At 43.7% G+C, this 22,314-nt stretch overlaps 1 protein-coding gene and 1 long non-coding RNA gene across 26 annotated transcripts in view; one reads left to right on the top strand and one right to left on the bottom strand.

Annotated features, from left to right (window-relative positions):
* The window catches only part of AFDN (afadin, adherens junction formation factor), a 119,206-nt gene extending 115,931 nt beyond the window's left edge, over positions 1-3,275 (bottom strand). For all 25 annotated transcript variants that reach the window (XR_005604267.1, XM_039569699.1, XM_039569711.1 and 22 more), the window contains exon 1: positions 3,023-3,275. Coding sequence is in view for 24 of the 25 variants with exons in the window: in XM_039569699.1 (XP_039425633.1) it covers positions 3,023-3,133 (111 nt within the window). In the remaining variant the exon portion in view is untranslated. The remainder of the gene's footprint in view (positions 1-3,022) is intronic.
* Positions 3,276-3,750: 475 nt separating this feature from the next.
* Positions 3,751-21,907, top strand: LOC109143505. Its single transcript, XR_002043726.3, has 5 exons — positions 3,751-6,246; positions 6,325-6,452; positions 9,454-9,539; positions 19,839-19,910; positions 20,179-21,907. It is a non-coding gene; the product is annotated as an uncharacterized LOC109143505 (long non-coding RNA).
* The last annotated feature ends 407 nt before the right edge of the window (positions 21,908-22,314 follow it).

Raw genomic sequence — 22,314 nt, 5'->3', positions numbered from 1 at the left:
ATGACTTAGTTAACTATTAGAGTCAAAGAGAAGTTAAGAAAAAGTTGGTAAGAGAACTCAAAAACATGTCCTATCCAAGGCTTTTGCTTTTGAAAGTCTTCCATACCATAACAAATAATTTGTTCCTAGGTCTCACAAGAGGCAAGCAGACAAGCAGATCTCTAATCCCTTAGGACTAGTCTACTCAACAAAATATTAACAGGAATTCAAAGATTCTCATCACGAACCACTTCTCTGAAAAAAACCCCACACATTTGAACTACTTTCAAAATACTGCCCAACCTTCAAAACAAAGTCACATTTTACAGACTGCAATAAAGTGAAGACGATGTAACGGAGTTGGAACAATTCTATCTCACCAAAGAATTAGACCTTTCAAACTAATATCGATGTACATCAGTTGGTCACGTGCAAATTCCTTTCACTGTCCCTGCCTAAGCTATACTGTCAGAACTCCAGTCAATTTACACTAGATTTCACTTTTCCTTTGCTTTACCAAAAACATAAATCTCCCTGAACCCTACTATTAAGGTTGTGATTACCCCCCTCTGGAAAACCCTCCTCTCTCTTTTATAGGAAAGTTACAAGACAAGTCACTTAAACCAGGCTGTTTTCACTGAGGAAATGCCTGAAGAATCACTACAAGGCATCAGGTCTACTGATACGTACAACCAGCAGCTCCTGGATGACAGTCTGCAGTCTGGGCTACAAAGTTAACAGAGCATGCCAACAACCACATCTGGACAGTTTAAAATTATTCAGTTTGACCTAGCTAAGGCACACACAGCCAAAAGTCATATCCAGGTTACTGCATCTTCACAAATGCCACACTTGCTGCAGTCCCTACAAAAAGCAAGATGTGCCTTATGGTCAAGCTGAGCCTGGAAAAACAGGGAAACAACAGAGGATTGTCAGTTGTCAGTTCCCAACCAGTCGAGTAAAAGGGCTTTCATTTAAGCTGATAAACAGTACAAATGTGAATCACACCATCATCTGGGTTGAAAATATTGCCAAATTTGTGTCAGCTCAAGGTAAGAGTGAAAATAAATGTGAACATTCATAAGTGTAATTATCTGGAAGGAAAATATACTTTATCTATAAAATTGTTACCTGCTGCCAGTTTGATGTAAACGCACCTGCAGTCTTATCAAACACTTTTAGAACGAGTAGGCTAAAGGATATTAAGCATGCACTTCATTTTTTACTCTCTGTAGTTCAACTGAAATGTCATCACTGACAGCGGTGAGTATGCTCCCATACAGGTTCAGAGGCTTAACTGCAGAAGTGTGGAGTGAATGCAAGTAAAAATATTTTTGCTTTTAATAATAACTAGAATGAACTGGTAGTTTTTGTGCAAACTTTAGTTAACTATGATAATAAATATGCATGGGTGACCTAAAGAAAGTATGATTTGTTAAACTACTTACTAACAAAACCACAGAAGCACAGTCTGCCATAAACACAAAGAAGAGAGGCTGGAGTTAGAATGTACTGGGAACGGACAAACACATTAATAAGACAAAAAGTTCAGCCACAGGCAGTTAGCAGTCAACCTGCAATTCCAAAAGACTGTGCCGTGTCCTCAAACACAATCATGAAGGCGTCTTGACACTGGTTTCAGCCCACTTTTTTGAAAAAGTGACTCTCAGCCAACAGTGACATTGTTAAAACCTAAGCAGTGCAAGCAAGGAACTCTAATTATGATAAATCTCGCAAGATGTGGGAAATAAGCACAGAAAACCGTCGTCTTTGTGTTCAAGAAACTGTCTGCAATGAGCAGAACTGAAAATACCCGAAGCTGTCGTAGTTCCTAATCTTAGAATGGTTTTCAACACTTTTTCGTGGCTCTGCTAGCAGTCAGCACCTGGGTGCAGAAACAGGAGCCAGCTCCAAGACCAAGCCAACGTGATTTCTCAGAGGCTTCTGTTAATAAACAACCAGGGCCAGGCCAAGAGCAAGTGTGAATTTCCTCCTTTTCCCCGGGAACACGCACATGATCAGCCTCCACCCTGTAAGCAGGGAGCCCGCTGTCACACACAAAACAGGGCTGTAACCTGCGTCCCCAGCCTTCCCCCGACCCCCCCTCGCCGCTTTCAAACCAGACGCGCAGCACGAACCAGCCAAAGGGAACACGACAAGGGGCAGCGGGAGGGTGTGGTTTGACTATTACATTTTTTTTTTTTTAATGGACAAAACCCAGCCTCTCTCGGCCATCAGAAACACCCATTTCATTAGGCAGAAATTACCCGCTGTGTTTTTCCAGTACAACATGTGAACTCAGGACTGCGAACCTGCTCCTGGTATTTACTTTAGGAGGCGGGCTGGCAGCCTGCAGGCTCGGAGAGCCAACGCGCTCCGTCCGTCACGCCCTGGGAAAGCCACCCCGGGGATTGCACCAGCAACCCGGAGAGCCGCCGGACTACAAGCGGCAGGTTGCTTTGTAAGAGGCGCCTTCTACATAAGGACGAATATTTAAAGAAACAAACAAGCTAGCAACAAAAAAAGCGCCCAGCACCGGGATTCTCAATCCTCCTCCACCGGCCGCCTGTCGGTACTGTTAAAAGTCACAGACAGACAAAAAAAAAAAAGCCCACGGAGGTACTCGGTGTCGGGCTCAGGAGGGGGGGCAATTCCTGTGTTCTCGCCCTTGCCCGCCCCCTTTCGCCACCTCCATGTGCCAGCGGGCTTCTCCCCCGCCTCGGAGCCGCCCGTCCCGCAGGGTCGGGCCGGCATGTGCCTGCGGGAGGGGAGAGAGGGAGGAGGGGAGGGCTCCGGCCCTGCGCTCCTTTCCTCTCCTCGGCCCCTGCAACCTGCCTTCACCAGGGCACGGCGAGGGGCCCGACCCTCGCTCTCCACCGAGGAGCGGAGCCTCGGCCGCGGCCAGGGCAGGGGAGCCCGTGCCCGAGGCCCCAGCCGGGGCGGGGGGCGGCGCGGGGCCCCGGCTGCCGCGGGGCGCGGCCTGGCCCGGGCGCGGCGTCTCACCGGGCCGGCCGGGCGGGAGGCCCCCGCCGGGGTCGCTCACCTCGGTGGGGTCGCTGATCTCGAACAGGTCCAGCCGGTTCGCGTTCCAGTGGTTGATGATGTCGGCGAGTTTGCGCCGCTCCTCCTCCCGGCTGCCGCCGCCGCCCGACATCCTCGCCGTGCCCGCCGCCGCCGGGGAGCCGAGCCGGGGCCGGGGCCAGGCCCTCTCAGCCGAGCCCCGGACGGAGCGGGGGGTCCCTCAGTCCCAGCCGGGGAGGGGAGGGACCGGCTCTCCCCGCAGCCGCTACCGGCTCGGGCGCTGCGGAAACGCCCCGAGATCGTGCCGCCGACAGCGATCGGCCCCAGCGGACAGTGGGGAATGAGAGAAAGAGAAGGGGGAAGGGTGGGCAGGGGGCGGGGAGGAAGAGAAAGGATGCCCCGAGTCGGCAGCGGTCGCCGTATCTCCCGGCTCGGCAGCGCCTGTGGCCGCTCGCCTGTCCTGAGCCAAGGGAAGCCGCCGCTGCCGCCGCCTTTCTCCGCCCCGGGATCGCCCTCCCCTCGCTCTCTCCTTCACACACCGGCCGTGCGCGCCCCCGCCCGGCCGCCCGCCCTCCTCCTCCTCCTCCTCCCGGGGCGTGTGCGCGCCTGCGCGCGCTCCCGCTGACCGCCACCTCCCGGCGCCGGCGGCCGCGCGCCTCCGGAGATTGCCGCCTGTGTCCGCCCGCCGGCGGGGGGAGGCGGCCGGGGCTCGGCGGTGGCCGGGGCGGGGCTCGGCGCGGCCAGGTGCAGGGGGAGTCCCCGCACGGCGGCCGGGGACACGCGGCCGTGGGGGCAGCGCGGCCCGGAGGGAGCGCGATGTCGGCAAGAGGCCCTGCGGGAGAAGCGGCGGGAGCGCCGGGTGCCGCCGCCCGGGACCCGCGGTCGGGCTCTGGCACCAACAAAGAGCCGCCGCCGCGGGAACAAAGACCCTGCGGGCGGATCCCGGCGCGGCCCCGCCGTGGCTTCCCCGCGCTAAGGCGGGCGGGCAGGAGGGAATGTCGCCACCTCCCAGCCCTCCCTGCCCGCGGGCGAAGGTCAGGGCGCACAGCCCGGGGGGTGGCTCCAGGTCAAGGCCGCCCCCTCGCCCTGCGGCCTCCAGGTCGCCGCGGTGCCTCGGCGTTTCCCGGCACAGCCAGGGGAGCGACGCTCCGCTGCTGCCCCGGGCGCTGCTGCGTTTGATAATGGTTATGGGAGCGCCGCGTGAAAGGAATTGTCTAAAAACGCTGCATTGACAGAAATTTCCCCAGCTTGAGATAAACCTGATAAGAAGTTAAAGTATCAGATACCTTTTAATGGACTTTAGGCACGTCATATTTCTGTGGTTTCTCACAAAACGTGTCACTTGGCCCTGAGAGGCATCGGCCGTTGTATAGACGTAGGAATTCAGTCCAGCTCTGGGGATTTGGCTTTGTTTCTTAACCCGCAGAAGTAAGTAATACATCCTGATACTTCAGCGGTCATATTTGTTGTGCACTGGGCATCCTCTGAAACTTAGTACTTGAACAATCCTCTTTGAACTCGGTTGTCCAAGTGTGTAGCTTTTTGGATTCTTCGGGTGGTTAAAAAGGGGGAAATACTGTTCCCTTTTAGCGTATCTGGAAAAGAATTTCAAGTTGCTCTCTGGTGAGGGAGTTCAGAGGAGTGAGTTTTGCTGATGAAGCTTTGGTTTGGCTGGGTTATTTAAAGAAAGAGATTCCTCAGAGGCCTTGTCTACATTAAGCAATTAAATTATTGTTTTTATCCAGTAGTATAGCACCTGTATAACTACCAGAAGTTGTGGTTTTGCAGGTGAAGGTCAGTTATACTTTTGCCCTACATGTGTAACTGTGCCATATTCAGGCTTTACAGCTCCAAGGACGGAAGGGATCCTATTTCTTGGGTCTCAGACTTTGGGAGGTGTTGAAAGCCTTTCTGAGAGCTCTTGGAGAACTTAGCTGGGGGGTGGTGGGGGGACATAAAACCTTGAGTTCTTGTAGTGCTATCATACTAAAGGTATGCTATACTCCTTTTAGATGTAAAGTGTAGAGAAAAGGAAAAATCAAACGTAACTCTTCCTACATAAAAGGAGGGGGGGAAATAGGCTGATTTTTTTTTCCAAATCCAGAGTGTGCTACCAGATACCATTGGATATTTTGCAGTGCCTGCCAGAAACCACGTAAAATCTGTGATGTGATAGCTCACTACCCAAGGCAGATATCTGCGTGCTCTGTCACAGATGACATTTGCAGAATGTTGTACTGGTTTGTGTGCTTGGTTCTCTCTGGATATTGGTGAAATGGGTAGGTTCAATTCACAGGGTGAGAAACAGTGGCTGTAGTACTTCAGGATTTGAAAGGAGACTTGAGTACAGGGTGTGCATAGATCAATACTTTGCTGGCTCTGGGAAAACTGGCTACTGAAAGTAGTTGATTTAGCATTGCTGGCATGCCTGGGTTTTCAAATGCCAGGGAGCACCAGGAATAAAATTATCACTGTGCTGGACCCACATGGTGTATATAATCAGCTGAGAATTTATTTATTTCTACTTTAGCTGTGTCTAGTCAGCTTTTCTAAACCATCGCTAGACTCCAGCCTGGATACAAACAAATCCCTCAAACGGAGCAGAACTGGAGCAGGCTAATAGTGTATAGATGTCACTTCTCAGAAATCCCCAGAGACTACAATGTATTTCTGTGTGGCAGGAGCAATGGAAATGCTACTGATGGTCAGATACCAGCAGCAACTATGGTGCTGTTTAATTCTTCCATGAGCTGGACAGTGCTGAAGCAGCACTGAAAGAAACTAGGCCTGCTTGTGCCTGCTGAACAAGTTGTTGCTATCAACAGTCAAATGACAGCATCTTTAGTACAGAATCAGGATTTAAGAAAAATACTAGCGTAGACAAGAATTTAGATGTCTGACTGAACCAGCAGGACCAGCATATAGAGATTGTACTGTGGAAGGTAAAACATAAGCCCTGATTTCCTTGAAAAAGCTAGTGTGCAGGGAACTAAAGCATGAAATTACAGTGTACCAGCTAGTTTACAGTGGAAAATGTGTGCTGTTTCACTTGCAATCCCTATTTTTTTTCACAGGGCCATTGCAATGAGAAGTAAAAGAGCTGCTGTAAAGCCTGGAGAGTGACATGATTCCTGTGAACAGATGTAAAAAAATTTAGAGATATTTATAAATGGAAAGCATTATACACATAAAATGCATTATAAACAGGATTGTGTTTGACTATCATCAAGGCACCTTCCATTTAAGGTAATGCATAAAGTTACTTGAAACCATTAAATTAAATTTTCCTCTGTATTCTTTGTGAGATTTTTATCATTTACACAGTGAGAAGACAATCCCATTTGAGGAGTTTCCAATTCAGGCCATCATTCCTACAGGTGTTCCCACTGAAGCTGGTGTCAGAGTTAGATTTAAGCCTTTAGAAGATCACATGCTTGATAAGAAATAATAGGGTAAGTGAAGCAAAAGAACGAGAAACAAAAACTGCTTTCCTTGCAAGTGATGGTAATTTTTTTTTAATTTCTTTTCTTGCTGAACAGTGTTCTTTTTAAGGTGCTAAAGATAACTAAGCTACTGTAAGCCATTATTCTGATTGTTTGTTCAGCACTCAATGTGTAATACGTATTTTACAGAACAAATAAGATAAATGCCCTTCCCTGCAGAGCTTGCAAGCTAAATTTTGTCACAGGTGAGAGCACCAACTAGAAGAGATCCATAAAGAAACATAGATACACAAGAAAGCCTTTACAAGCCTCTTCATTCCCTGGACATCAAGAAGTCACAAGTGCCCATGTGATTACCTGTCACAAGGCTCTGTCTGCTGTCTGTGCAGCTCCTCTCATTAATCACATTGGCATACATCGGTCCCTGCGGGATCTGATGGTTATGAGCAGCAGCCACGTACAGGATCCCTTTATTTCTGCTCCTTGGCTAGTGCAGTCCATGCAAACAGTTCTCTTGCATAGGGAAGGTTTGCATGAAGGTAGGGTCATGCTCTGCTGGTCTCCTGGCTGCTCGCCAGCTGCCCATATGGTTGCCAGAATGCAGCATTAATTTTCTGAGGCAGCATGCATCTGATGTATAGTGCCACGCTGTGTAAGTCAGCACACTACTGAAAGTTATAAATCCATATGTAAGACTAAAATTATTAAAGTAACCCTTCTCACGGCTTCCCAAGTGTGCACGTGTTTTGAGAGCAGAGGTACCAGAGCTGTAATTTTCCATAATGCAGTGCAAAACCTTATGCTTGAGCAACATTAACAAACCTGGGTCATCAAACTGTGGTCTCTACATAGACGACACACCCACTGAGGAAAATAAATTATTCAGAATAAGGATTGCAGCTTTGGACACTATAAGCACATACAAATCAGGGAGAGAAAAGAAGTTTTTTAATGCACCATTATCTCACCTTCAAGAATTGCACACACTGTGTACATCGAAGTATCGATTTCAAAGCTCAGTTGGTAAACGTAGTTATATGTAGGCTACGTGAGCAAGTTCACATTACATGAAAAATCTTTACTATGTGTTTAGTTCCTGCTTTTCTTACTGTATGAAGGCAGAAGCCTATATTTAATAACCTTGACCTCTTTGAAATACAGGAGGGGAAAACAGAGGAAGTGTGGCAAGTTATGTAATTGGGTTTTGGAAATCTTCAGGTTTTTCAGTACAATTATCCTCGCTCTATTTTTAGGAGAGAGAAGCACAGAACTGTATGAAATGGCAGCTATCTTAATAAATGTATCTTACTTTTTGATTTATACATGGATGAATTACAAAAACTGTCAAGAAACTTCCCTTAAGGAAGATGCTTCATTTTTATTATGTATAGATAACATTTCAAAGTAATTTATTAGTAAACAGTTCTTGGGTTGAAACCTCTCTCAAGTTATATTTGTACTAATAAAATAGGCAATGTAAGGACCTTTCACTAGCCCTACAGCCAACTGACCTAGCCTGACCACCTCCATGGTTTAAAATTGATTTAGCTCTAAAACAGAGTGACTGCGTGTAAATTGGCTGCTGGAGTGGTCACCAGCACATGCTCTTTCCTAGTCCATGCCTGGGAGTTGTCTATGAGCTATTGATTTCACAGCCAGACTTTGCTAACCATTTCACTTACAGATAGTTGTGCATGAAGGAGTGGATCTGGATGCTGAAATGGCCCAGGGGACCATTTAGCAGTAGAGAAAGAGCCTGGAAGCTCTTCTTGTGCATCTGGCTTCAAGGCAGGGTCCTCTGCCTGGATGGGGTGCTCCAGCATACCTGTGTTTGTAGGTTCAGAGCACAGACAGCCTTTGTCCTGTCTTTACTGAACTGTGCTGTGATCCGTGTTCAACACGGTGGATGAGAGTTAGACTGTCTTGACTGTCTTGTAGCATACGAGCATCCAGGTTGACTTCAGCAAGTTGTGTGTTTGTCCTCAGGTGAACAGCTCCTGTAAATCAAAAGCACATGGGAACAGAGTTGGGTCCCAGTAAGAGGTTAGCAGTCAGTGTTATCCTAATACTGTGATATCTGCTGGATTCATTTTCAGATAAATACTGAATATTTTTCTTGAAAACCCTTTACATCCAGGGAGTGCTTTTCTCAAAGCAGAAGCATTGAGGAGAAATCTAGTGACTGGTATACACATTAGATGATCAGATGATCTCTCCTGGCCTTATCCAATATAATCTAAAATAAAATCAGTTAAAGCGAAGTTCAGAGCTGCTGCAGGTATTAAAAAAGCTTTCTGATAGTTTTCATTTTTAATTACAGATCTCTAAAGTATTTTCTTGCCAACTGCTGTGTTGTGAAAGAAGATGAGAAATTGGCTAACCATAAGAAGGGAAAGGAAAAATAGAGTCCATGTAAAATTCTCAGGTGGACCGTGTAAATAAACTGACATCTTCTGTCGCCAGAAATTTAGCTAATCTCTCTGTGGTATACAGCATTATTTTTAAAGATGGTAAAGATTCTTAGGTAGAAGTTATGCATTTCTTTTAAGCTGAGGGTAGCCCTCCAACCAGCAGTCCAGACTAGCCTATAAGTTACAACAATGTGTAATCATTTCAGGGCTCTTTGAGCAAGATGTAGTGGGTGTTTGGTCATGTAATTAACCTCTTGCCATTGGCCACACATTCTCTCTACCCTATAATTACTTGACTGAAAAAATAACACCTTTCAAAGCATACATTGTATAGAAAATGAAAAGAGCATTATTTTTAGTCTTCCTTCACACTGACACGATGACTATAACTCGTATGTACATTTCACTTATTAGCAGAAGTCATTTGGCCACATCTGAGCAGTTCTTGTTAGAATTGGGAGCAAACTGGGTTAGCATGCTCTTGGCTTTTTTGTTTTTATTTCACTTTTTTAGAACCAGTCCAAAAGCACCAAAAGGATTTACGTGTAGAAATATCCAGTGGGCTGAAAATGTAATGGATATTCATTTCTTTGTTCCAGCAATTGCTGTTCTTTTAACTCATATAACATGCATGAGTTCTGTATATGGAGAGCTTCAGCCTCAAAACAAATACTTCAGGAAGCATGTAAGTGAAAACATTGATGTAAATCTGTGAAATGAAAGTGCCTGCTCAGCAAAAGAAAAAAGTCAATCTTTCCCTCTACAAGTTTTCCTTAGTAATGCTTCTGCATTTTTGAGGTCTTCATCCTGAACAAGTATGGAATAGAAGTGGGGTTTGTATGTACAAAGGAAAAGTAACAGAAAGCACCAGGGAACTCCTCTGCAGGAACCTGCAGTGGGATTTACAGTAGCTAACCTAAATTGCCTAGAAGTTACAACAACAGGGTAAGTATAGACTCCTCTATAGGTAATGGAGAGAGCAATTGTCACATATCTTGTGATGGGATTAAACCATAATTTTAGAAGGCTACATAGAAGTGAGATGAATCCTCCCTTGAGGGTAATGCTGCCATCCCTCACCTTCCTCAGAGCTTTAGCCTGTTGTTTTGGCATAGGCTTCACCTCCAAGCCCTCCACTGCTTTAGCCAATTATGCCATTTTTCTATCACGTATGGTACAACTGTATTGGTCATCCCATTTACACGAAGATGAGTCTCTCCATCTGTGTTAAAGCAAGTGTCTCAAATTAAATGAAGGACCTGGGTTTCAATTTACAGATGTCACAGCTCAGCCCTGCCCAACTGGGTAAAAAAGGAAATAGCCATGGGGGGCATATTCAGCAGTAGATTTACATTGCAGAAATAGAGCTACCTGGGCTGCATTTTAAATTGTGTCCTTTTCAGGTCGCTAAACTTGTCTATGTGAAATTCTTTTCTGTATCACCTCCTTGACAGTTCTCTGTGATGTCTGTGCTCAATACAGCATCTGCCAGCACAGGAATATTCAATAATTACACTTTGAAATAATGGAGCCCTAAGTCTACTCTGAGATCGACCTTTAATACCAGGTTGTGTTTGTTTTTTTAATGCTTTTTTTTGGTCAGACAGCTTCACCTTTATGCCATGCCACTCCTTTATTGTGGGAAGACACCTAAGCAAAATCACAAAGGTGCTTCCTTCAGACCTTTCTAAATTCACTGCAGTTGTGAAGCTTGTCAAGTACTAGCATATGGATAAGGCATTTGGTGTGCTGTGACCTCTGTTTGCTATGTTAACCACAAATCTCACATTTTTACCCTGTTTTCCACATCTTTCCCCTTTCTGTTGAGTCATTATATTCCTTTACTCCTTACTGTGTTTCAGTATGTGCTGGGATTTGCATATTGGTTTGAGTGAGGCAGGGACCAATTTTTTGTGCACATGTACAGCAGTTAGCACAGCTCAAAACAGCAGGGGAAGGTTGCATCACCATGGGATAAATATTAAAGCTTGCTGGGAAGCAAGTGGGACTACCAGACCCCTGGTACAATAATCATCAGCATTTTGTATCCTTGGCTCTCTCTCCCATGAGTACAATTTTGTACAATAACAGGGAATGGAAAAAGCAGACCATCTCCTGGCCGGTACAGTCAGGCTGGCACAATAGCAGCTACACCTTGCTGTTAATGACCTTCATAGGTCAGTTAAGAAATGTGTAAGAGTGTCCTTAATGTTATCCAGCAAGGCACTGTGGAATCTATTTGCTTAAGCAAATCCTAAAGACAGCATACTCTACCTTGTAAGCACCTTCAGGGTCAACACCTCCCAGACAAACTTTCCCAAATGCAGTTTTTCTAAGTGAAAAATTTGTCCCTACATTGTTTTCACGTTGTAAAAGTGTATTTAGATGTTACAGACAAAAAAGAAAACCAAACCATAACTAGTTTGAAGTAGATATGATATGAACAAAGTACTGTTTCCACGGTATATGTCCCAAGGAAGTTTATTCAGATCCAACCCTACAGGCCAATCAAATGAGAAACCAAGAATTCAAAGGTGATTGTAGACAAAGATTATGGAGGAGTACAGCTCTGTGAGTGAAGAATCTCCTGAATTACATTACTTCTACATTTCAAGATGGGAAGATCATCACTTTCTTGCTTTCTGACTAAAGTTAGAAACACATGCACAGAAATAGGCACCTAAATTAATGACCTGTTTTTCAAAATGTCATAAATTCCCAGTCATCAAAGGCACCTTCAAGTCTTCATTTACAAATTTAGACCACAAGGCTTGAAAAGTATGTCCTTTGCCTCCCAACAGCACCTATCCGAATATGGGAATTCAACAGAAAGGTTCTGCAAAATTGCTTCACCTGACATGGTTATGGCAGATGGATGTAACTGCTTAGTGTGACAAATCACCAGTGTCTGGAGGCACTGCTCTGAAGCTGAGGCATGCTGCCAAGCTGTGGGTTTTCTCTTCCAGGGGCTCTCCCTGCTCAGCCCTGGCCCCAGAGCATAGTGACCAGCTGCTCTGGGCCCAGCGATGCTGTGCTCACTGCCATGTGTTCCCGTGGGGCTGCACTGGCCACTTTGCCTGTTGCTAGCAAGGATGCTGTGGCAGCAGGGAGCTCTGCAAACCTCACTGAGCATGATGCTGAGCCAAGGGGTCAGTCTGGTAGACCCCTCTGAGGCCAGAGTGTGCTGCATTTTACAGCTAGGGCAGTGTAGTCATCCCAAGACATGGGCAGTTCAGCATGAGTAGGGTGTTTTGAAGCCTCAAGCCTATGCTGGATTTCCATGCTGTTATTGACCTTTATCTGACACCATCTTGTGAGAAGGCAGTATGATGAGATTACAGCTCCTTCTCACTATAAATTTTGATTTACAATGGACTAAGTAAGCTTCATCTGCAAGGGAGACATAATATAAAATGCTCTGCTGCGAGCATGGACTGTGGCACAAGTGCCCCTGTGCAGAGGAAGCAATGGAAAAACTCATCTCTATGAGGGAGAATGAGCAGGAGATTTGTTCTGGCTTGTTTAATGCAAACTGTAGAATTTAATTCAGCTGGTCTTTAGAGTAATTCAGTGACTTACATTTGGTGAAGTCCCATCTTTCATAACGCCTTGAACTGAAGATGGCAAGAGACAGAGGATAAAGAACCTCATGGGGTTTGTTCCAGCCATTAATCATCCTTGCTGCTGAGAGATGTGTCGTATCCAATGTGCCCAAATCCAGCTTCCAGGCACTAGTACTTGTCACGCTTCTCTGTTTTGTTGAATAGCCCTTTGGTACATTCTATTTTCTCTATTTTAAGACACTCATATCTTACCTGCTGGTTTAAAGAGATATCAATTTATCTTCTTTTTAACGAGCTAAACAGACAACCCTCTCTCTCAGTGTAACACACTTTTTCTAGTTTGGAAGTAAGCACTAAGGCTGTTCACTGCACTTGCAAGCATATCTGAACTTTTCAGAAAGGAGATATCCAGCAGAACAACAGTTTGTATTTTTGGCTGTAGGAGTTGGAGCACAGACCGAGTTCTTGAGGGCCTCCTGGCATGAAGGTTAACTCTGCATATATCAGGCTGTACTTCTCCTATCAAGCTCTTCCTGAACTTCCAGTATTGTATTGTTTCATTTGAGAGTGCAAAGCATTACCAAATTAATTTTAAGAAGTGCATATTAAGACAACATTCCTTCATGTGCACAGTAGCATTCTTTCTAGCCATATGTCTTTTTAAAAAACATAAAATATCTTAAGGAGAAATAAATTCTGTCTGCAGTAATACAACTAATTTCATTCCTTAAAACCAGGCTTTTGATGTCTGAAAGTGCAAAGAAGCTTCTAATCACTCACAAATCTCTCTAAATGGAAATAAATATATAGAATGTTGGGGTTTTTTTCCCATGTCAAGCTTTTAAGCCAAGAAGTGATGTGTACATCAGGGATGTTCTAAAGTTCAGTCCTAATGATCTGGTGGGTAGCTTGTGGAGAAAATGCTAAAACATCCTTGAGGAAAGCAGTGGTGGTTGTTTGCAGTGAATCCTATACTGTTTGCAATGGCTCTGCAGACTGTGTGTATATATATGATAACTCTCCTATTGTTAAGGATTATAGGCTGTTCTGTTATTGTTAAACACAATAGTGCAGGTCAGAGAGGACATTGTTGAAAATTCCTGTGGTCCACAGCATTGCTCAGTGGCCACTTTGGGGGTTTCTGTCTCAGAACAAGCTACAGCACATACACTTCAAGAAGGAGAAGAATTATGTAGGGATATTAAATGTGCTTTCAGAAATATTTACAAAATGTTCTAAAGGCCTGCTTACTTGCATTTGTCCCTGGAAAGCAGATGTATCAGTGTTACAGCCTTTAGCATTTCAGCAAGGGTAAGAAATTGAAACAGATTTAAAATAAAATATCCATTTTGTACTGTCATATACAAATAATGTCTTGAGCTCAAGGGGCTCCATTAGACTGAGCAGAGAAAAAAAAAAGTCTTCAGAAAGTATTATTCCTTTTAAATATAATTATTTCCCTTAAGAAACACCTTAAAGTGACTGCAACTGCCCAGCCTTGCTCTGATATCCTTACAGCAGCCTGTTGGATTAACTGTACAGGAGATTTAAAAGGGTTATTCTAGGTTCCACACCAGTGGTGGAAAAATAAAATTACACCAGACCCAAACTGAATTAAGTAGTTAAGAACCGAGCCTAACACGTTATAATCACCTTCTTGCTACTGATGTAATGTTTTTCAAGCAAAGCCACCATGATCTTTAGCCCTTGATATAAATGGATTTGCTAGTGACTGTAGCAAAATCAAAATTGAGGCTCATTTGTGGTTCAAGACTCTGCAAAGGGATTTGGCACACTTAATGCTCAGTGATAAAACAAAAGCAGCACTGGACCTGTAATAGATACACAGGGAAGGGATGAGGGTAGAGTAAAAGAAAACCTTGGCCATTTTAGAAGAAAGTTCCTCTTCCCACTACCTTTTCCACTTTTTCTGTTCTGTTTCCTTCCTTCCTTCCTTCCTTCCTTCCTTCCTTCCTTCCTTCCTTCCTTCCTTCCTTCCTTCCTTCCTTCCTTCCTTCCTTCCTTCCTTCCTTCCTTCCTTCCTTCCTTCCTTCCTTCCTTCCTTCCTTCCTTCCTTCCTTCCTTCCTTCCTTTTTCTTTTACTTGCATTTCTTTGCCTAGCCCTGCCCATTCTAGAAGACAGTTATATATTTGCTGAATTCCTCTTTATGACAAATATAACTCAGCTCATGCCCAGTTATGCCTATGCTTACATATCTTTCCTGACTACAGACATTTAGATGAAGTCAGACCTTAATTAGAATGTTCAAAGACTTATCCAGCTGATAACAAGATGCTCACAGAGGCTATCTTTACTAAGGGAAAGCCACGCTCACTTCAACCTCTCTGTTGTTAAAGAGAGGCTCTCACTCACAGAGGGCACTTCAGGACAAGATCCTCTCCTTGCTGTTCAGAATCAACCCCTGGAAATTATTCTCTTCCTTAATTTAGAAGCAGCAGTAGGAAATCCTTTCCATATCACACACCTCAAGTCTCATCCTGTGCCAGACCCCACACCGTATGTGTGGAAAGTCCCACACCCTGGAGCAAAGTGTTTCAGTCACTGTTTTCTGCTGTTCATGGTGTATCTGTCTCTGGCCCCCATGGGGCTGCAGTGGGCAGAGCCTGGTGCAGGGCAGGGGGGCAGATTATGTGCTCCAAGCTCATTGTTACCGCATCCCTGGGAGCTGAGAGACACCCAGTCCCTCAGAGTAATGTCAGCCACAGCAAATATCCTGTCCTTGGCCCTTCCTGGGGAGAGAATGCTTGGCCCTTCCTGGGTAAAAACTAGGGTTGATCAATCCACCACATTTATTATACTATGTTTTCTTAGAGGATGAGCATGGCACACACATATGTGAACAATGAGGAAGAAGAGAAGACACAGATGCATGTTCCAGGCTCTCATGTCATGCTGTGGTGGATCCTCCATTGCTTGACATTTTCACCGCTGTGCCCCAATCTACCTTGCTTTGGCACTCATCTTGTTCCTGCACTGAAGTACCTAATGATGTCATGTTCCTGAACAAATGCCTGTGCTACTCCTTATACAGAACAGAAGGAAATTCACCTACTGCAGAGGGAGATCCTGATCCTGTCTGATAAAATTTGAATATCTAAGTCAGGCAAACAAGTTCCCTTGTGGGAATACTACTCTTCTCTGACATGCCCAACCGGTGAGTTTGACTGCATTGTTGAAACTGACATGTGTCAGAGTGGGGTATAAACCTGGCACATGAGAAGGTTTGGTGTCCACTGACTACTGAGTCTTTACAGAGCTGGGGAAGGAGTCAGATCATGATCTCAGTCTGATTTTCTCTTTGACAGAGTTTTTCAAAACCATGAGCAAGCCTAATAGCTGCTTATGAAAATTAATCATAATGTACATCACCTCTTTCCATCCAGCTATCAAAACTGGGAGTGAACTTAGAAACTCCCACTGTAAAGTGAAGGAAGCAGATGCTGAGTGACTCAATGAAGCAGAAAGAGGAAGCAATCTCCTGACTCCTCCTATCCATTCACCCCCTACTACCTGTCTTGCTGCTCTTGGCTGTCCTTTGTGAGAGGTGTTAGTAAACACAGCTATTCTTAGCTGTCCCTGGGCAGAGCCCATGGACACCACCCTGGGCTAAATACCTGTCAAGTACCCTAGATATGTCCAGGGACCTAGGCAAGTGCTGATCCAAATAGTTTCCATGCCTGTGGAGAGGGTAGGGGGGAAGTGCAAGTGCCTTTTCCATATTCAGCAGCAGCAGCAGCCCCAGCATACTACTTGCCTTGTAAAATTCTCCCAAAAAGGACTGCTTGAGGACCTCCCCACTCACAATCTGTTCCTGGGGTGTGCTACTTGCAGGTGAAGAGTTTTGTTACAGAGGGCGGTCAGTGAAAGTGTGTTTGAATCTCAGCAGCAAAAGCTCCACATTCGAAGGCAGGACTCCCCCACACTGTTGTGACTTACACAGTAAAACTTGTGTTACGATCAAAGTAAAAAACCTCAGATTTAAGCACCAAGCAGAGATGAGATCCTAGAAGTTCAGACTATGCCTGAGAGGTCTTGCTGGAAAATGTCTGGTAGAGGAGCTAGAGCAAAGTCCACAATGCCAGTGTGGAAGCCAGAATAGATTGCAGAGAGTTTTAAGGGTTACTCAGATTATGTACTCATTTATGTCAGCAGTGTTGGCAATTTGCCTTCTACATAGTGGCAGTGAGTATCAGCTTAATTCTACTTTGTAGCTCCCTAAAAAATAAATGCATTTTCTTGCACAGCTTTAAAGAAAAAAAAAAGAAAAATAAATACAAATTGACCTGTCTTTTAGACAGAAAGAAATCAGCCAGTTATTTCATTACTAAGTTTAATATAAATAATTCCTTTACCAATACATAATAGTACTCTGACTCTAGCTATCAGATAAGCAAAACCTTAGTCATATGGATGAGAACTGGAAGAGGTAATTAGCAGCAGAGAGGCAATTTTAACAGTTTTGTGTTTTGATTCCCATGGAGAATTTCATGTCAGCCACATTTTCTAAACAAAAGATTTTTGGCAGTCCTGTGGAAAGTAGTATGTATACAGACAGACTCATTGGCTTGCTTTCACCCAAGCTTGTTTTGATGCAAAGAGATAAATGCATTAGTTGTTTTATGTGTCTTAAATTTAGACTTTTAGCTGGTACAAGTCAGTGCACTTTCAATGATTCAAGTCTGATTTAAATTCACCAAAGTCAAGGCAATGCACTGCAGTGAAGCTAAACTGATTTACGCTTGCTGAAAATCTGGTGAATTTTTAAAGCCTCTTTTGTAGTGATATAAATACAGTGCAAAGTCAGTGTGAAATCATGGATGCATGAGAATTTTAATACTTGGCTGTAACACATATGTATATGGCTATGTAACTAAAAATGTATGAATATTTGTTTTACTCCCCAGTGTTTGTCACAGGTTTAATGTAAGGGAGTACAGCTGAGTAACCCAAAGTCCGATTGTTCTTACGAGCAGCGCTTCTGGTGCCACTTTATCTGTCGATGAAGGAGAGTCCTTACACAGTACTCATGTTCCCTCTGTGTTGTTGTGGGAATTTTAGCTCAGGCAGGTGTAGAAATTCACATAGCTATGACCATCAGCTGCAGCAGCTGTCCATCAGCCTCGGCTTCCCTCTGTTCTGACTGTTGTAACAGCCCTAGTCAGGAGCTCCTGGCATATCAAATGCCCCATCCTCAAGTCTTTGGGTGGAGGAAGAAGAAACATAAAAAGTTAAGACTTAAAAATGAGGGACAGTAGGACAAGAATTAGTCCAGGCAAGAGATGCAAAGTAAAGCATGTAGACCAAGGAGGCATCGGCAGAGATAAAGATGACGAAGTGTGGCAGGGCAGAGACTAAAGAAATAAGAATAGTTTTTAAGCAGTTCTGGGGGAAGGCTTCCACCCAAATCTAAGAACCACAGCTTTGAAACTGTCTCTGAGTCATAGCTCCTGATGGTCCCTCTCTGTTAATCTACATCTGCAGCCTGCAGAGTCATCCCTTCTCAGCACTGGCAGTTTCTGAGCAGTTTTCTGTTTGTTCTTCTCTTCTTATTGTGGGTAAATGACGAAATCTGCCTTGTAGAGACTCCGTCATGGGACAGTTTCCCCGTAAGAGTACTTGTAGCACTAGTAGTTCTGCCAACAGGATGATTTAGCCCTGGTTTTCAGGACAGACAAAGAATTAGTTGGCATTTATGCTTCTGTTCCCATCTAAGAGTCACCATGGCTGTAATGTTTTATGCCTTGTTAATCACATTCACCAGCACAATGTTTATTTTCTTCTGTTTGCTCTGACTTCAGACAAAAGGTGGCTTGCTATGGGATTCAAGGAAAGAATGATGTAAATGTGTGGATTCATGTAAATAATATTTTCTACTGCTGCTGGTATTGCGAGATGGTGACATTCCCATGAATGCAGCTCCAGTGAAAATAACATAATGGAAGAAACTTCTACAGTATTTGCTATATTTTTCAGCCATTCTCTGTTCTCAACAACACAGAGCTGTGAAGTCCAGATTTCCAGAGCAGGAAGATGAGCTTAAGGAATGCAAATCTGCTATATAAAGTTTATTGCTTTATGTGAAATTCACTCCTGAGCAGCTTTAAAATACTTTTCCTTTGCAAGATGAAATTTCCAGTTGACAAACAGCTTGACTTGGAGCCCATTTGAGTGCTAGTAAAACATTGTATATCAGCTGTTTCTGGGGAAAAAAAATCACCATAGTGAAACTTACCTTTAGAATAAACATTCTAAATATCTCTGATGGGCAAATGCTTGGTGATGAATGTTTATCATAGTTCCTTTTTAAGTAATGACTTCTGTTTTTATGCTGAACTTTCTCTACACTGGTAGAGAACAGTTGAGAACACAATGTTATCTCAAGACCTTTCAGCCAGATAAGACCATGCCAGTTTCCTCAAAAATGGTCTTCTGTCTGTGAATTTTGTACATAATTGAAGTAGGGAGGCACTGTGGGAAGCAGAACAGTGACTATATTTAAATTACTTTTTTAAGCAGAATTCTTAAAAGTTGATGTTAGTTAGGGAGTTGACCTAGTTTTTGGTAACTGACATGACTTCAAAGATAGGCCTCATACCAGATGTGTCAAAATACTTTGGACAGGTACTCTGGAAAGCAAGAAGAACTGGCCCAAAAAAGAATAAGGAAAATCTAAAATCTCTATGACCATCTACCTTGGGTAGAGAAAAGTCACAGCACCAAAAAGTACTCCTACCAGCCTGTGACTAGGCATCTTGAATGGAGCTAAAGTCTGTTCAAGAGATGTGATGACCAGCAGATCACCATCTGCCTTATTGGCTGCAAACCTAGGTTTTACTTTGTACGAATCCAGAAGCCTGAAAGAGTTGATATGTTCTCAGACTTCAGCTATCTTCAGAAATTTATTATTCCTGCTCCCCCCTCTCCCCCTTCATCTATTCTTCTATGCTGTGAAATGCCATGGTCTTTTTACATTCCCTGATCTGATGCGTGAAAATAGGCCTATCAAATGCATGCATATGAGCACATGGCAGGTCAATCTACGGAAGGCTTTGCTGTTCAAAAAATATTTTATAAAGTTGGGGTTTAGAGTCTATTGTATGTTTAAAAGTCTGAAAATAATCAATTATCTACAATTCCTGGTAAATAAAATTTTCAAACTTCTTAACAATTTATAAACATCTCTGAGGGTAGAGGCAGGGAAAAGCAGCAACTAGATTTTCAAGGTTGCCAATATGATTTTCAAAAGCACAAAGAAGGCTGTCTGTTTAAGTACTCAACCATTCAGCAACGTAATTCTAAGAAGAAAGCTTTAATCATTGTCCCTGAGACAATCAAATTGTCAGATGGTAGTTTTATTTCAGCACACAGAAGGTTAACATTTTCAATCACGACTTTACAGGTTTCGGCAAAAATCTCCCACTTTCTAAACAGAGGACATCCCTCTTCTTTGATTCCTTTTCAAATACATAAGGTAAGAGCTGATTATTTTTTAATTTGACTAAATTCCTATGTAATATTGAGGCTCATCTCACTTTGTGTGGCAGTAGTAATTACTTCTAAATTAATTATATTAGAACCAAACCTGCCAGTGTTTGAAGTCAGTGTTCCTGGCTGTCCATGTGCCCACTGACATGGCAGTGAAATCACTGCGTAGATGTTTGGGGTTGGTTTAGCCATTTACCTTGGTGTGACTTAAAATTTTCGTCCTCACTGCTTCTGCTGTCCTGTTTATCATGCAGATGCTGGAACTGCTCATGCAACAGTCCCTCTGCTGCTGCCATTCACAAAGGGATGTCTTGAGCAAACCAAAATCTGCAAGGCTTTACTTTCCACTGCTTGACTGGAAATCACAGAAGCTCAGACCTGAATAATGAGCAGCACAGGGCCAGGAACAGCGGGCATGGGGAAGACATCTAGAGCATTATTGTCTCAGGCATCATTCTCCAAGACAGTCCACCCTTAAAACAGAGGCTGAGGCTGTGGTCCTGATTCTGCTCTGGGGATGGTGACAGCTGGCAGAGGGGTGGCAAGAAACAGAGGGTAAGAAAATCTTCCACTGAGTTGTAAGAAAAACATGAACCAAAAACCTCAATGCATCTGAACCTGAAGAAAGATAAATCTGGAGCTGCTGGATTTGCAGGATTAAGTGAGAAAGACCTGTAAGGAGGGAGAGCCTTGCAGTGGCCTGCTTGTCTCTAAAGCAAATGATCTTGGACAGCTGCCTCTTGCTTGCTCAGGCACAGCCGTGTGTGGGCACAAGCACAGGTGTGTTTGGTGGCTCCCACAGTGTGATGTAGTTCAGAAGTAGACATGAGGAGCTAGATCCAAGAGAGTTCAGGTGGCTAGAACTAGGGCATAAAAAATCTTGCATCTAAACCAATGTTTAGAGACTTGGTTGCCTAGAGGGAGCACAGGAAAGGGTCAGTGGCTCAGAACAGGACACAGATCAGCCAGTGTAAGTGTGCTGCTGCCAAGTGTCCCTGTGTAGAAACACTGGATGCAGCTGCCTTTGCATATTCTTTCAAAAACATCACCATGCTTGCTGCTTGTAGCTAAATGTTGATGAAGAGTGTACATCTCCTATGTGTAAAATAAATTGGTGGCTAAGGAAACTATGAAAATACAGGTGGCTTCACACACCCAGGGGCTTGTAAGCACAAAAGCAATGCTCTGCATTCTGCTTAAAGGAAAGTTGCTCGGTATTTTTTCATTGGTGTGCTGTTATGTCAAAAAACTTCTAATTTGGGGCACGAGTATACAAGTATTCATTTGATTTTATATCTTTGTTGCTAATTTCTGGGATGAAGATTAGTGCTTCTGGCCCACTTTATGAATTCTGGATGACACCTGTATTCCAAAATATCTAAACAATGACTGTTCATTAGATGCACTAAGAAAGTGCTAGTATTTTACAGAAATTTTTGCATTCATTTCACTGAAGTGCCAGGCACAGCACACTCCTATTTTTTTGGTCCCCATATGTCATCTACTTTGAGCAGCAGAGGGGGGAACTAGGAGGTTCACAGAGGTTCCTTGCAACCTCAGCTGTTCTGTGATTCTGTGACTTGGTGATTTTATGCATAAACTACTGGTTTGAGAAAAATGCTGTTTTCTAGCTGTGTTTCATTTTAGCCTTAATCTGTTTGTACAACTGGATTTGCTTCTGAATCAACAGCAAAGTGAAGATGCTGATATAACAAGAAAGACAGATACTTTCACAATTTCTGAAGAGAGTGGAAATGAGAGAAATCACAGTTGTTTCACTTTCGCCAAAAGGAGAAGTAAAAACCACAGGGGAAACCATCAAAAGCGACTGTGTCACATCTTCCTGTATGTAATTGTTGGCTCTCTTACTGTTAACTCTCAATGAGTATCTGGTGCATTTATTTAATCTAATTACCTGTTGGAAGACAGCTATCAAATACAAACTTAGACACACAATCTTTTGTTTATGGTGAAGATGTCTTCTTCCTACTCAAAGCCTAAATTCTACCAAATTGATTTTAAAAAATAAAAAGAAAAAGTAATGCTCTTTTTCATTTAAAAGAAGATAAAAATGAAGATAAAGGAGGGGTACTTTAAACTGCCTTTGTATCACACCTGAACCCAACCATATAGCTTTCCTCTCTGGAAAATTTTGCTTCTCCCACCTAAAGTTAGATAATAAGAATGATGAATCAAATTTCAATAATTTTTAATTTGTCAGAACTATGATTTTGCTTTCAAAATCTGTGTTGCTATATCTTCTGAGATCAATTTAAAAGATAAGTTTTTGGTCTCTTTTTGACGCTTTGCTGGTTGCTTGCAGTGGGGTGACTGCCAAATTCCTCAGAGGAGCACTGGTGCCTGCTCTGCACTGTGCCCACCAGCTGCAG

This window comes from Corvus cornix, chromosome 3 (assembly GCF_000738735.6).
Source record: "Corvus cornix cornix isolate S_Up_H32 chromosome 3, ASM73873v5, whole genome shotgun sequence".
In the NCBI taxonomy this organism is placed as follows: Eukaryota; Metazoa; Chordata; class Aves; order Passeriformes; family Corvidae; genus Corvus; species Corvus cornix.
The sequence above is the reverse complement of the archived record's forward strand: the minus strand, read 5'-3'. Positions and strand labels throughout refer to the sequence as shown.